General features: G+C 36.9%; 1 protein-coding gene across 3 annotated transcripts; it reads left to right on the forward strand.

Moving 5' to 3' along the window:
* Window positions 4,539-13,400, forward strand: LOC109826803 (ATP-dependent 6-phosphofructokinase 6-like). Of its 3 annotated transcripts, none has more exons than XM_020393829.1 (15): window positions 4,539-4,585; window positions 4,784-5,014; window positions 7,884-7,930; window positions 8,019-8,058; window positions 8,144-8,206; window positions 8,300-8,437; window positions 9,573-9,731; window positions 9,855-9,908; window positions 10,147-10,215; window positions 10,314-10,443; window positions 10,863-10,903; window positions 11,048-11,272; window positions 11,801-11,846; window positions 11,929-12,083; window positions 12,823-13,400. In XM_020393829.1, exons 2-15 carry the CDS (start codon window positions 4,901-4,903, stop codon window positions 13,066-13,068), a joined length of 1,527 nt encoding a protein of 508 aa, XP_020249418.1. In that variant the 5' UTR covers window positions 4,539-4,585; window positions 4,784-4,900; the 3' UTR covers window positions 13,069-13,400. The 3 variants fall into 3 exon arrangements, with proteins under 3 accessions (XP_020249418.1, XP_020249422.1, XP_020249413.1); XM_020393833.1 differs by having other exon boundaries at window positions 4,787-5,014; XM_020393824.1 differs by lacking the exon at window positions 4,539-4,585 and having other exon boundaries at window positions 4,654-5,014.

A 13,655-nucleotide genomic window follows, 5' to 3' on the forward strand; every position in this document is an offset into this window, starting at 1 on the left:
GAAGCTCAAAAGGATGTGGATAGCTCCAATGCTCATGAACAAGTTAAACTTCCTAAAGCTTAGAAATTCGCATCAAACCATCCAAAAGAACAAATAATTGGGAGCCCTTCACAAGGAGTTGTTACTCGCTCAAAAGCTTTGAGTGAGTGTGGTAATGTTGCTTTCTTATCTCAACTAGAACCTAAAAAAATTAATGATGCTTTAAATGATAAATTTTGGGTTTTGGCTATGCATGAAGAACTAAATAATTTTTAAAGAAATGATGTTTGGAAATTAGTTCCTAGACCTAACAATGCTAGTGTTATTGGTACTAAATGGGTTTTTAGAAACAAACTTGATGAACATGGCATTGTCACTAGAAATAAAGCTCGTTTGGTTGCCCAAGGATACAATCAAGAGGAGGGCATAGACTATGATGAAACCTTTGCACCGGTTACAAGGTTGGAATCTATTAGGATGTTTTTGGCATTTGCTAGCTTTAAAATTTTCAAATTATTTCAAATGGATGTTAAAAGTACCTTTTAAAATAGTTTTATAGAAGAGGAAATATATGCTGAGCAACCCCCCGGTTTCATAAATCATGCTTTTCCTAATCATGTTTTCCAGGTTCAAAAAGCTTTATATGGGTTGAAACAAGCTCCTAGAGCTTGGTATGCTCGCCTCTCTAGTTTTCTTGTTGAAAATAGTTTTTCAAAAGGAACAATTAATAACACTCTTTTTGTGAGAAAAAGGAAAAATGATTTTATTTTGGTTCAAATATATGTTGATGATTCATTTTCGGTGCTGCTAATGAATCTTTGTGCAAAGAATTTTCTAAGGTTATGCAAGATCATTTTGAGATGAGTATGATGGGAGAGCTTACATTCTTTCTCGGGCTCCAAGTCAAGCAAACTAAGGATGGGATATTCATTTCTCAAAGCAAGTATGCTAAGGAATTGGTGAAAAAATTTAATTTGGAGAATTCTAAGCATGCGCCTACTCCCATGAGTACAAGTGTTAAGCTTGATGCGAATGAAAGTGGTGAGGACGTGGACCAAAAACTATACCGAGGTATGATAGGTAGTCTTCTTTATCTCACCGCTAGTAGACCCGATATCATGTTTAGTGTGTGTGCATGTGCACGTTTTCAAGCATCTCCTAAAGCATCTCATTTGATTACGGTTAAAAGAATCATTAAGTATGTTAATGGAACTTTTAATCTTGGTTTATTTTATCCAAAAAACACCTCTTTTGATTTATATGGTTTTTGTGATGCTGAAATTGCCGGATGTAAGGTAGATCGCAAGAGTACGAGTGGAACATGCCAATTCTTAGGAAATTCACTTGTTTCTTGGGCATCCAAGAAACAAAATTGTGTTGCATTGTCCACTACGAAAGCGGAATACATTGTCGCCGGCTTATGTTGTGCTCAAGTTTTATGGATGAAACAAAGCTTAGTTGACTATGATTTGAATTTTCAAAATATAAAAATCTTTTGTGATAACACTAGTGCTATAAATATTTTCAAAAATTCAGTTTTGCATTCTAGAACCAAGCATATTGATGTGCGCCATCATTTCTTACGCGATCATGTAGAGAGATAAGATGTATCCCTAGTATTTGTTAACACAAAATCTCAATTAGCGGATATATTTACTAAGCCTCTTTGTGAGGATGATTTTTGTCGCATAAGAAATGGTTTGGGCTTGTGCAATATGTGAAAGCTCTATTTGCTTGCTTGTTTAGTTGCTTTTATGCATGCTTTTCTCTTTACCCCATTTTTTTGATGGTGACAAAGGGGGAGAGAAATCTCCTCATTTGTTGCACATAGATAGGGGGAGCTCATAGATAGGGGGAGCACCTATCTATAAGCTATATTTATTTTTGCTCTTATATAATGGTTGGTTGTCATCATTAAAAAGGGGGAGATTGTTAGCCCTTATGTTTTGATGATGTTTTACAACCATCATTATCGGTACTAATGGCTTATTGAGTACAAATGTAGTGAATTTATATATCAAGCTTGTTAGTGCCACAAATAGAGGATTGAATGAAATATGCGCTACAACGATGATATCCAAAGGAGGAGGAGGCATAGTGATGAAGCAACGTTATTTCAAGAACAACAAATTCAAATAGAAGCTTCATCCAACTCAAGCTATATCAAGACTCAAGAATTGCATTCTATGTGAGGATATTAGCTAGCTTTTATTTTTCTCTTTAGTGCTAGAATGTAGGCAAAGGGTTATTGATTTCACTTGAAGCTATTGGGATATCACACACACGTTTTCATACTTATGTTTTTAAGCGTTTTTCATAAAATACTATTTTCTACAAGTATGAGAACCTATTTGCAAAATTCCTTTTCTAAACAATTTGTTTTTAGTATTAAAAATATTTTACAAAGTTTCACAATTTTCAGAAGTCAAATGAATATTTTACAAATTATTAAAGTGTGTCAAAATCAGTCTTTTAGAATGTATCAGAATACGGTCGGCCGCACCGGTCGACCGCACCTGTGTTCATTCGTCAGTGGGCAGCAGAGAGTTTGTCGGTCGACCGTCGCGGTCGACCGAGAGCTCGAAATTTCCATCGGTCGACCGCACCAGTCGACCGATGGATCGCGGTCGACCGCAAATTTCGTCGGTCGACCGCCAAGATTTTCAAACGGTAATTTCAGTCCTTTTTCAGCGCCGCTCAGTACAGATTTCAGCGACGATTGTTTCTAGATTTTGGGGGATTAAGGGTATGGGTTTAAACAGCTGGTTTCTTCTATTTAAACTCAACCTCTTCTTCTTCCTCAGTGTCCCAGCTTTTGCAAAAACCAGAGACGTTGTTTTTACCGAGCAAAATTTTCAAACCTGTTTTTCTGAGTTTTTGTGTGTTTCACTTCCCAGCTTCAGTGTGCTTCTTCTCTTTGCCATAGGGACGTTGTTTTCTGAGTTTTTGTGTGTTTCACTTCCCAGCTTCAGTGTGCTTCTTCTCTTTGCCATAGGGACGTTGTAAAGAGAGAGTCTTACACCATTTCTACTATCTTGAGAGTGTGATCTTGTGTAGATCAATTGTGAGGGAGTGTGATCTAGTGAGATCATCTGTGTAGTGTGAGATCGTGAGGGGATCGCTGTGTAGACGAAGTTCCGGATTCCAAACCGGGTTGTGTAGTGGATTTCTCCTCGAGAGTGGGGAGTGGGGACGTAGGTCAGCGGACCGAACCTTGTTAACACATCGCGCATCACAGGATAACGATTCCTAACCCTATCTCCTCTATTTTGATTGCATTAGAATATTATGGTTTGCTTGTCTTATTTTTATTGCATAATTATAGCCTCTTGACCCTAATCATCCCCCCTCTAGGGTCCAACAGTTATAATATCTGGATTTCAAACCTCCAGATTGTAAAGCAGAATAAAAAGAATTCACTGTGAAGAGACCTGAGGGATGAAGAGGCCACCGTAGATTGACAGGGCAAGAGATGTCCTTACAGGAGAAAGACTCCAGATGGGAGTGAAGAGAATCTATTTCATTGACCTCGTATTTGAGATGTTTGATCATTTTAGCTATTAATTTAGGACATCTCTTTTTCTTTTTAGAGTTAATTCATTCTACAGTAAAAGAACATATTACAAGCGTAACTATGTACGATAAAGGAGGGGAAAAAACACAACAGTTTTGTTTTTCGTTATTTTGTTAATAATGAAGTCATGCAATTACCTTACTATTTGTTAGACCTAAATTGTCCATCTCATTATTCTAACTTTTATTTTATTTATTACTAGTGTGACTCATCCTCCTCCTCATCCTTGTTATTAGACCTAAATTGTCCAACACTCATTTGCCAAAACCTGAAGTGGGGTGTAAGCTATTTTTTTATTATTTTTTTTATAATTGGTTAGTATTATTTTATTATAATTGGTTGGTATTATTTTATTAGTTATTATACCATTCTCATATCCCGACTTTCCCATGAAAAAGCAGTTTCCACAAAAAGATGAATCTCATAAAGACACCAAACAAAGTTCTTAGTTGCACGAGAGGTCAAAGCTACAGTGGTGCAGAAGCCCAGCCCCATTTCCCTTTCCCGGGTAAATTTAGGAAAACCCCCTCAATTTCTACCAGATTTGTACGAGTCATTCATGAAACTTCAAACTTTTTTAAAAAGCCCTAAAACCATAAAAAGAAATCTCTCCTCGTCTTTTTCCTGTCTGTTCTCTATCCTCTCTTTCGCTAAGAAGCCGCAGAGCAGAACTCGCCTCAAACATTTTGGTGAAACTTGTAAGAAGTCCAGAAGAGTTATCTTATTTTCAAATTTCAGAGGACCTTATGCAAATCATCTTGAAGTTCAGGGGTTTTCTGAAAATTTTCTTTATTTTAACATTCTTCTCTTCTTTCTTTATTTTAACATTCTTCTCTTCTTTCTTTATTTCAAAGACGCGAGGGTCTACTTTCAAACTATGGGCCGGTTAGGGTACCAAGACCGAAAAGAACCGCAATAATTTCTAGAAAAGAAGAATCCCCCCAGAGCCAAGGGACCAACAGTGGCAATCCCGTAATTAGCCTTTCTTCTCCTTCCTCCTCCAATCGCTTTCGTCAAACGTCAAAAACCAACGTAAGCGCTCTCTCTCTCTCTCTCGCTTTCTCTATTCAAAAACATCGCCTTTTTTATTTTTATTATCTGTGGTTCGCTTCTCTCGTTATAAATTCAGAGCCTGGCTCCTATTCAATCTTATTATTATCGCATAAAGCTCCCTCAACCTTAATTAATTAACGACGTCTGACGATGGGATCCATGTCTAATTTCGACCAGCAGCAGGGCTCGATCCCCAACAGCTCGAGCTTTGACCGCCTCCTCGATCTTCGGAGCTCGCTCTCGTCGGTGAAGAGGGTGCCGTCGGCGTCGAATCTGAGGTCGAGATCATCGTCGATGGGATCGGAGAACGGAACGCCGAAGAAATCGGATCCTAAGATCGTTCGCGCTGCCGCTGGTTACGTCCTTGAGGATGTGCCTCACGTGACTGATTATATCAAGGGTTTGCCCGTACGGTTTCTTTCGTCTTTCGTTTGGTCCTTCTGTTGCTTGCAAAAGTTAGCTTATTTTAATTTTTTAAAAAAATGGATCTTTTGCTTGGAATCGAATCACTAGTATGGATAGCTGCTCTTACTTATTATTAAGGATACGATAGCTTATGCCAAAGGACTTTTGCTTGGATTCTTGCAGAGTAGAAGGTATATTGATGACGATCTTGCTTTATTTTTAATTTTTAAACTTTTTTTTGTGTTTTTTGCCTTTGTTGTTGTTGGTGAGTTGATGTCTGTTAGTAATTGCAAATTAGAAGCTGTGGTATTTGATTTTTGGGAAAAATGCTTCCAGCCCCTAAAAGCCAAGTGACCATGCTTCCCACCCCCAGGACTTGGTCAATGGGCGTTTTACCCCTAAAAATAAAGAATCTATTCTCTGAGCCCCCAAAACACAAAACCCAAGACATTAAAACATGTGAAGACCATAATACCCTTCTCTCTCTCTTTCTTTTTTTATTAAAATATGATAGGGATTATTTTATTATTTTTGTTTTCTCTCTCTCTTTATCATGATGTACCAAGAGGATAGTTGAAATGATTGATGAGGATTATTTTATTATTTTCGTTTTTTATTATTTTGGTTGTTTGTATTGGGAGGTTTAACAACAAATCCGTAACATACACAACAAACACATAACCTTAACAACAAACCCTTAACCTTAACAACCAACCCGTAACCTTAACAATCAACCCGTAACTTTAACAACATCCCAATACAAACAACCAAAATAATAAAAAACAAAAATAATAAAATAATCATCATCAATCATTTCAACTATCCTCTTGGTACATCATGATAAAGAGAGAGAGAAAACAAAAATAATAAAATAATCCCCATCATATTTTAATAAAAAAAGAAAGAGAGAGAGAGAGGATTCATAACCTTAACAACAAACCCTTAACCTTAACAACCAACCCGTAACCTTAACAATCAACCCGTAACTTTAACAACCTCCCAATACAAACAACCAAAATAATAAAAAACGAAAATAATAAAATAATCCTCATCAATCATTTCAACTATCCTCTTGGTACATCATGATAAAGAGAGAGAGAAAACAAAAATAATAAAATAATCCCCATCATATTTTAATAAAAAAAGAAAGAGAGAGAGAGAGGATTCATAACCTTAACAACAAACCCTTAACCTTAACAACCAACCCGTAACCTTAACAATCAACCCGTAACTTTAACAACCTCCCAATACAAACAACCAAAATAATAAAAAACGAAAATAATAAAATAATCCTCATCAATCATTTCAACTATCCTCTTGGTACATCATGATAAAGAGAGAGAGAAAACAAAAATAATAAAATAATCCCCATCATATTTTAATAAAAAAAGAAAGAGAGAGAGAAGGGTATTATGGTCTTCACATGTTTTAATGTCTTGGGTTTTGTGTTTTGGGGGCTCAGAGAACAGATTCTTTATTTTTAGGGGTAAAACACCCATTGACCAAGTCCTGGGGGTGGGAAGCATGTTCACTTGGCTTTTGGGGGCTGGAAGCATTTTTCCCAAAAAAAAACCTGGAGTTGATACCGGAACAGAAACTGAAGGCAAGTTAGTTATCAATTGATCGACGACCCCACCGCGATTATTTTCTTCTTTGTTCTCCCCCTGTTTTGCTTCTTCAGTTACATTTGTGTTATCTCCATTGGATTCGAAACTTGGCAAGTGAGAAATGAGCTGGTTGATGAGCCCACCGCCATTGGACTCTGCAACAACCTCCTCCTCCTTAACTTCGACTTGAGCTTGGATTTCTTCATCATTTGATGAAGAGTTGGGTTTTGTCATGGAGATCATGCTCTGAGTTCTCTCCAAGCAATCATCCATTATTCTAAATTTTTGTTGGGCTAAAAAAATAAATTTCCTTTTTCTTTTTGGGAAGGGTTGAAGTGGGCAAGTAGAACTATGAGGATTTCGCTAGCTATAGCAAAAAGCAAGGTAAGTAGACAGATGTCTTTGTGTTGGATGAAGAAATATATAGAGTTTGTTCTGAGGGTGTACACGTATTTTTGTGATTTTGTCTCGTGGTCTTTGCTTTGGAGATTGGAGCCAACCAAGCTACAAGCACGTGAAGACTCCGGAATGGGTCGTATTCATACAAAATAATAAAAAACTAAAATAATAAAATAATCATCATCAATCATTTCAACTATCCTCTTGGTACATCATGATAAAGAGAGAGAGAAAACAAAAATAATAAAATAATCTCCATCATATTTTAATAAAAAAAGAAAGAGAGAGAGAGGATTCATAACCTTAACAACAAACCCTTAACCTTAACAACCAACCCGTAACCTTAACAATCAACCCGTAACTTTAACAACCTCCCAATACAAACAACGAAAATAATAAAAAAACGAAAATAATAAAATAATCCTCATCAATCATTTCAACTATCCTCTTGGTACATCATGATAAAGAGAGAGAGAGATAGAGAAATAATAAAATAATCCTCATCATATTTTAATAAAAAAAGAAAGAGAGAGAGAAGGGTATTATGGTCTTCGCATGTTTTAATGTCTTGGGTTTTGTGTTTTGGGGGCTCAGAGAACACAATCTTTAATTTTAGGGGTAAAACACCCATTGACCAAGTCTTGGGGGTAGGAAGCACGTTCACTTGGCTTTTGGGGGCTGGAAGCATTTTTCCCTTGATTTTTTAACTTTGCTTAATTAAAGTGGAGCTTTTATCGTGTTCCATTAATCTTGGCTCTCGTAACTTCGAGCGTGATAGCAGATAGCTTACACAATATTTCTAATCACCCCTCTTTTTATTTTTTTAATGAGTTTTGGCTCATCCATTTGTTATTTTCTTTTGACAGACATATCCCAACCCGCTGCAAGATAATCCAGCATATTCAGTGGTGAAGTATGCGCCCATCTAATTCATCGTTCTAGACGCTGATGAGTTTCATTTAATTTAAGCAAAAATTTATTTGTTAATTTTTGATGGGCAGGCAATATTTTGTCAATGAGGATGATACAGTTGCATGTCAGGTGAGTATTTCTAAATTCCAAGATGGATGGAATTTTTAGCTAAACCTGTTGACTTTGTAGTTATATCTCGATTTTTTATCTGTAGATTGTGGTTCATAAGGCCAGTCCCAGAGGGACCCACTTCCGACGTGCTGGGCCCCGTCAGAAGGTAAATTACCCTGTATAATTTTACCCAGACAACGTACATACTAAAAATTACAATTTTAGATGGCTAAAAGATAATTTTTTTTATTGTAATCAGGTGTACTTTGAGTCTGATGAGGTGCATGCGTGCATAGTAACTTGCGGAGGCTTGTGCCCTGGGCTTAATACTGTGATCAGAGAAATTGTCTGTGGCTTGTATCACATGTATGGTGTTACCAGAATCCTTGGAATCGAGGTGAGATTTTGCTTGATTTTTATTCAGTTGCATTCGGCTCAAGCCTCTGTAATCTATAACTCAATTGGTTCTTAAACAACTTATTGTGATATTCCAATTGTAAACTCAGATGATGCTGAACATGATTTACCTTGCAACAACTTCAAAATGTAACATGCTTTGTTAATGTAATGTCGTCGTATCAGCTACAGTAGATTGTTACAAACTTCCACATCATTAGTGAGATCCTAATTTTTTCTTTAATATATTGGGGGTATGTAGAATGAGTATGTAGAATTGGAAGATCATTCCTAATCAATTTGGTAAACCGTAAGCTCCAGTTGACCTACCTGTTGTTTGGATCAAGACTGTTGTTTCTTATGTGCTTGCTCCTTAAAGGTAAACCTTGTAGAGGAACTTTATACTTTCATCTTGTATCCTGTAATTTTAATCCAATTCTTTGAAGTAAACTGAATTCAAGCTGATTTGGGCAAATGTTGTTAGCATTCAGCATCCATCATGTTCTCATGCCCTTAAACATCCATCACTGTTGGGTGCATGGAAACTGCTGGTTGGCTAGCTGTAAAATAAAAAAATACTAAATAAAAAAAGGAAAAAGACTCGTGGATTTCAGAAGCACCAAATTAAAGGGATGTTGGGATTTAATGACCAAGTGTAGTTGGAAGGGTTTGCGGGTGATGCACACAGATGCGTGCACACACGCATATGCACAGAACAAACATGCATAAAGACACAGTAACACACTCATGACTTGTATTTGTGATTACACAGAGTAGGAGCATGTCTTTCCATGTATATATGTGTGTACTTCTGTGCGTGAACATTGGGGTGCATGCGTACTCGGTACTCTCATAAGTGCTGAGGCTTCCTTTAAAAAATCTACCTGATTACCTAGGCACGTGGAGTCCCTTCATTGTTTGCTCACGTGTCACCAGGAAATACTAAGATAAGTCCCTTGTGGTTGAAAAAGAGTTACTCCCTTATCCTTCAAAGCAAACTCTTAAGAGTTCTAGTCCTTTTAGCTGAATAGGCAATTTAATGTTTTCCAACTATTAAAGACCTATTAGAGTTAGGTTCTCGTAATTATCACACATAAATACCACATTGTAATTTATTCCGGTTGTGGCGTTTACAGGGTGGATACAAGGGTTTCTATGCTCGCAATACCATTCCTTTGACACCCAAAAGTGTCAACGATATTCACAAAAGAGGGGGCACCGTCCTCAGCACATCACGAGGTGGACATGATACTTCAAAGATAGTAGATAGCATTCAAGATCGTGGGATCAATCAGGTATTCTTGATAGTCTTTTTCTTCTGTCATGCCCTTTATGGTCAGTTAAGTTTGCTTTTCATTTACTAATTTAAGTTATATTCACAACATGATTTCTGAAGTTGATAAGTTTCATTTGTACAGGTTTATATTATTGGGGGTGATGGAACTCAGAAGGGTGCTTCCGTTATTTTTGAGGTAATTGTGTGTTCAAGAGGCTGAAATACTGTGAACATGAAGATGCAATGATCTAATGACCTGTGCAATGTGAATCCTTTATTTGCTTCTTTTACCTGGAGAACTTTCTGGTCCTAATGTTGCTCGATGATTTTCGTTGCAAAAAAGTTCATTTTGCAACCGGAAATTTCTTGTGTTGAAAATGTTAGTAGTATTGTGTTTATATATAACCATTAAATTATAAGGATTTGTTTTGCAGGAAATCCAAAGGCGCGGACTAAAAGTTGCTGTTGCTGGCATCCCCAAAACAATAGACAATGATATTGCGGTACTTATATTCTTTGGGATATAATTCTCCTTCGTGATGAGTTAACTCTGTAATTTCCTCACTCTCTTGTGTCTTATATTGTTCTCTCTCTGAATCAGGTTATTGACAAGTCATTTGGTTTTGATACTGCTGTGGAGGAGGCCCAAAGGGCAATTAATGCAGCACATGTTGAGGCTGAAAGTGTCGAAAATGGTATAGGTGTTGTGAAGTTAATGGGTCGCTACAGTGGTTAGTTTCAAACCTTATCTGTATTCTCATGCAAATTAGTTTTTTTATAGGTTATTGTTACTTGACATATCATGGATCATCCAATTTGCTGTTGCATAATATTTAAACACACGTTCCCTTGGCGGCTCTTTTTCCTTGACTAATTTGTTCTTTATGTTTTCTCATCCCATTTCCTTAATGTATCACATATCTATCCATCCAAGAAAATGTGTGCCTCTGGATAATCAGATGTATAAATCATATATCATATGAATGAACTTTTAAAGTTTGTTCTGTTAATCAACAAGTGAACTATAAATACTCTGTATGTACAATTTGGTAAATTCACAAGCACATACATGCATTATCATATAATAATTCTTTGGTTATTTGAATTGGAGGGTATCTATCTAGTTTCTAAGGAATTTTTTTTTCTGCAGGATTCATTGCAATGTATGCAACTCTTGCAAGCCGAGATGTGGTATGTACAAAATTCAGTCAGTTCTTGGTCATGTTACTCTCTTGTTCTTTACCCACTTACTTTAGATATTCGCATAATTTTTTTTAAAAAATTCAGAGTGCAAAATTTAGTTGAGATTTTGCGGTAAATTCTTTCTTTTTTCAGGACTGTTGCTTGATTCCTGAGTCACCCTTTTATCTGGAGGGGAAGGGTGGCCTTCTTGAATTTGTTGAAAAACGCCTAAAGGAGAGTGGGCACATGGTTATTGTTGTTGCTGAGGGTGCAGGGCAAGAGCTGATGGCTGAAAGCATAAGAACCATGCATAATGAAGACGCTTCTGGAAATAAGCTACTTCTTGATGTTGGGCTTTGGTTGTCACAGAAGATAAAGGTATGTCCTAATTATTATTACCAGTTAAATGGTTGAACTCTCTTCCACAGCAACTTTCTGGTGTTCTTTTATGTGACTTTTATGCTAGTTCAGGAAATTAATTAATATAAGACGAAATTTTCTTCTGTCTAAGCGAGTGAGGGACTAGACCTCGTAAGACATAGAGCACTATGCTTAAAATGTCTACATGATCTGCATGTATTCTTTCTCTCTCACCAATTTTCTGTAACTTCATCAAGAGGCGACAAGTTACGAATAACACATTGTATACATAAACAAAGAACTTGAGACCTGCAACAAGATCTCAAGTATAAGGCATGCTACCAACATTATGACGGGAACTGTCTCCCCTTTATCAGGAGAGAGTGGAGGACCACCTAATATTTAAACAAAACAAGAAAAAGAACATGTTCTGTATATCATTCAGTTCACTTTGCAAGATAGATAGTACTTTTTCAACTGTATATTTTTGGATGCTGTGGAACTTCATGTGAAAAATGCTTACTTGGTTTCTTCTGCATCGTACAGGAACACTTAACAAAAAAACAGAAGGTGTTAAATCTCAAGTACATAGGTTTGTTACTGGAACTGAATATCTTTGCTATCCTTTTATTTTAATTTCAAATAATTAATTCTTTCTAAATGATCCAATGCAGATCCAACATACATGATTCGTGCAGTCCCTAGCAATGCTTCAGACAATGTTTACAGCACTTTGCTGGCTCATAGTGCTATCCATGGTGCGATGGCAGGGTACACTGGATTCACTGTTGGACCTGTTAATGGAAGGCATGCTTATATACCTTTCCATGTAAGTAAAATCCTCCCCCACCTGTTAATGGTAGATGTTGTTTGGACTGAGCTCATAAACCTAACCCATAGGGCATTTTATTTGGGAAGTAGACTCTGTACCCATAGAATGAGCAAGATTTAGAATCCAAATATCTTGCTCGGTCTCACAGTACATGATGCTTTACCACGGGTGTCCAAAAAGACCTCAGGAGGCTTTACACTTCATCTCCTGTTGCTACTGCTTACTCATCTCCTTGCTCTTGAAGACTATATATCCGTACTCCTTTTTCTTTTTATTTTTCATATTCCCTTTTTAGTTTCCACATCAAAGCGTTTAGAAAAAGTCAATTTAACAGTACATGTTATGCTCTAACAAGGTTGAGTAGCGTATTCAAAATTGACAGCAATTTTCAGATAATATCATACTGACAATTTTTATAAAGAACTTGGTGTATATAATTATATATACTAAGAAATAGGATAAGATGTGAGTCCATTCATAGAAGATGAGAGGTTGTTCGTATGGAAGGACATCATAATCGATCAAGATAATTTGGTCATGTGCAACCGGCCACAAAGTGCACTAATTAGGAGAGGTGATTAAATTAGGAAGGATATGGTATTGCTGAATTTTCCAAAGGAGGTTACACTGAAGAAAATGCCAAACGGAAGAATAGGGCTACGTATAGACGACCCAACTTGTTTTTCAAGACAATTTGTGATGCTAATGACTGTTTTTCCTCATGTTCGCTTTGCAGAGGATTACTGAAACGCAGAACAAAGTAGTGATTACTGACAGAATGTGGGCAAGGTTGCTTTCATCGACTAACCAGCCAAGCTTTCTCAGCCAAGTAGATGTTGAGGATGCAAAGAAGGAAGAACCTCCAGCTCAGTTCCTTCAAGGTGATGATAAGAAGCGATGCAGTGAAGAGAGTGTAAGCAACAATTGCTCAAAGCTAAGCAGCAGCTCAAGTCAGAAATCAACGGGTCAGAAATCAGCATGAGGGCTCTCCCTTCCTGCTCCTCACCGTCTTCGTTCCAAAAGTTTACGCTGCTATTTCAACCAGAATGTAGTTTGCGCTATTAGATGGGAGCTTTGTATTGTGTATAGCATTCACTTGATATTTATGTATCATCCAGAATCGATATTTTTTTTTTGTTCTTTTTTTTTATCATAAGAGGTTATGCTAGATTGAATGTAGCAAGCCTTATGATGGAAATATCTTCTGTCAGCTTGAAGAGAGATCTTGTTAACTGTATGGAACTGGTTAGCTACCAGTTAAATAATATTGTTACAAGAAGAAACATCCGATTATATGACGACTGTGACCCGGGACGTTCCTTTGTTTTTGAGCAAGTATTCTACGTAGGAAAACAGTAAGATGCAATATGGCCTCCGCTATTTTGCGTGGAGAAAATTACGCAGATAATATTTATATACCCATTTATGAAATTAATTGTTATATTCTTTTGGGACTCTTTCTTCGCCATACGGTGCTCGCTGTTTGTATCCCAAGGTTTCTACGTTACAACTACGTGCAGACGGAAAGACTTTGAGACGGAATATCGGTGATAAAATTTGTTCCGATGC

This window comes from Asparagus officinalis, chromosome 1, assembly GCF_001876935.1.
Source record: "Asparagus officinalis chromosome 1, Aspof.V1, whole genome shotgun sequence".
NCBI lineage: Eukaryota > Viridiplantae > Streptophyta > Magnoliopsida > Asparagales > Asparagaceae > Asparagus > Asparagus officinalis.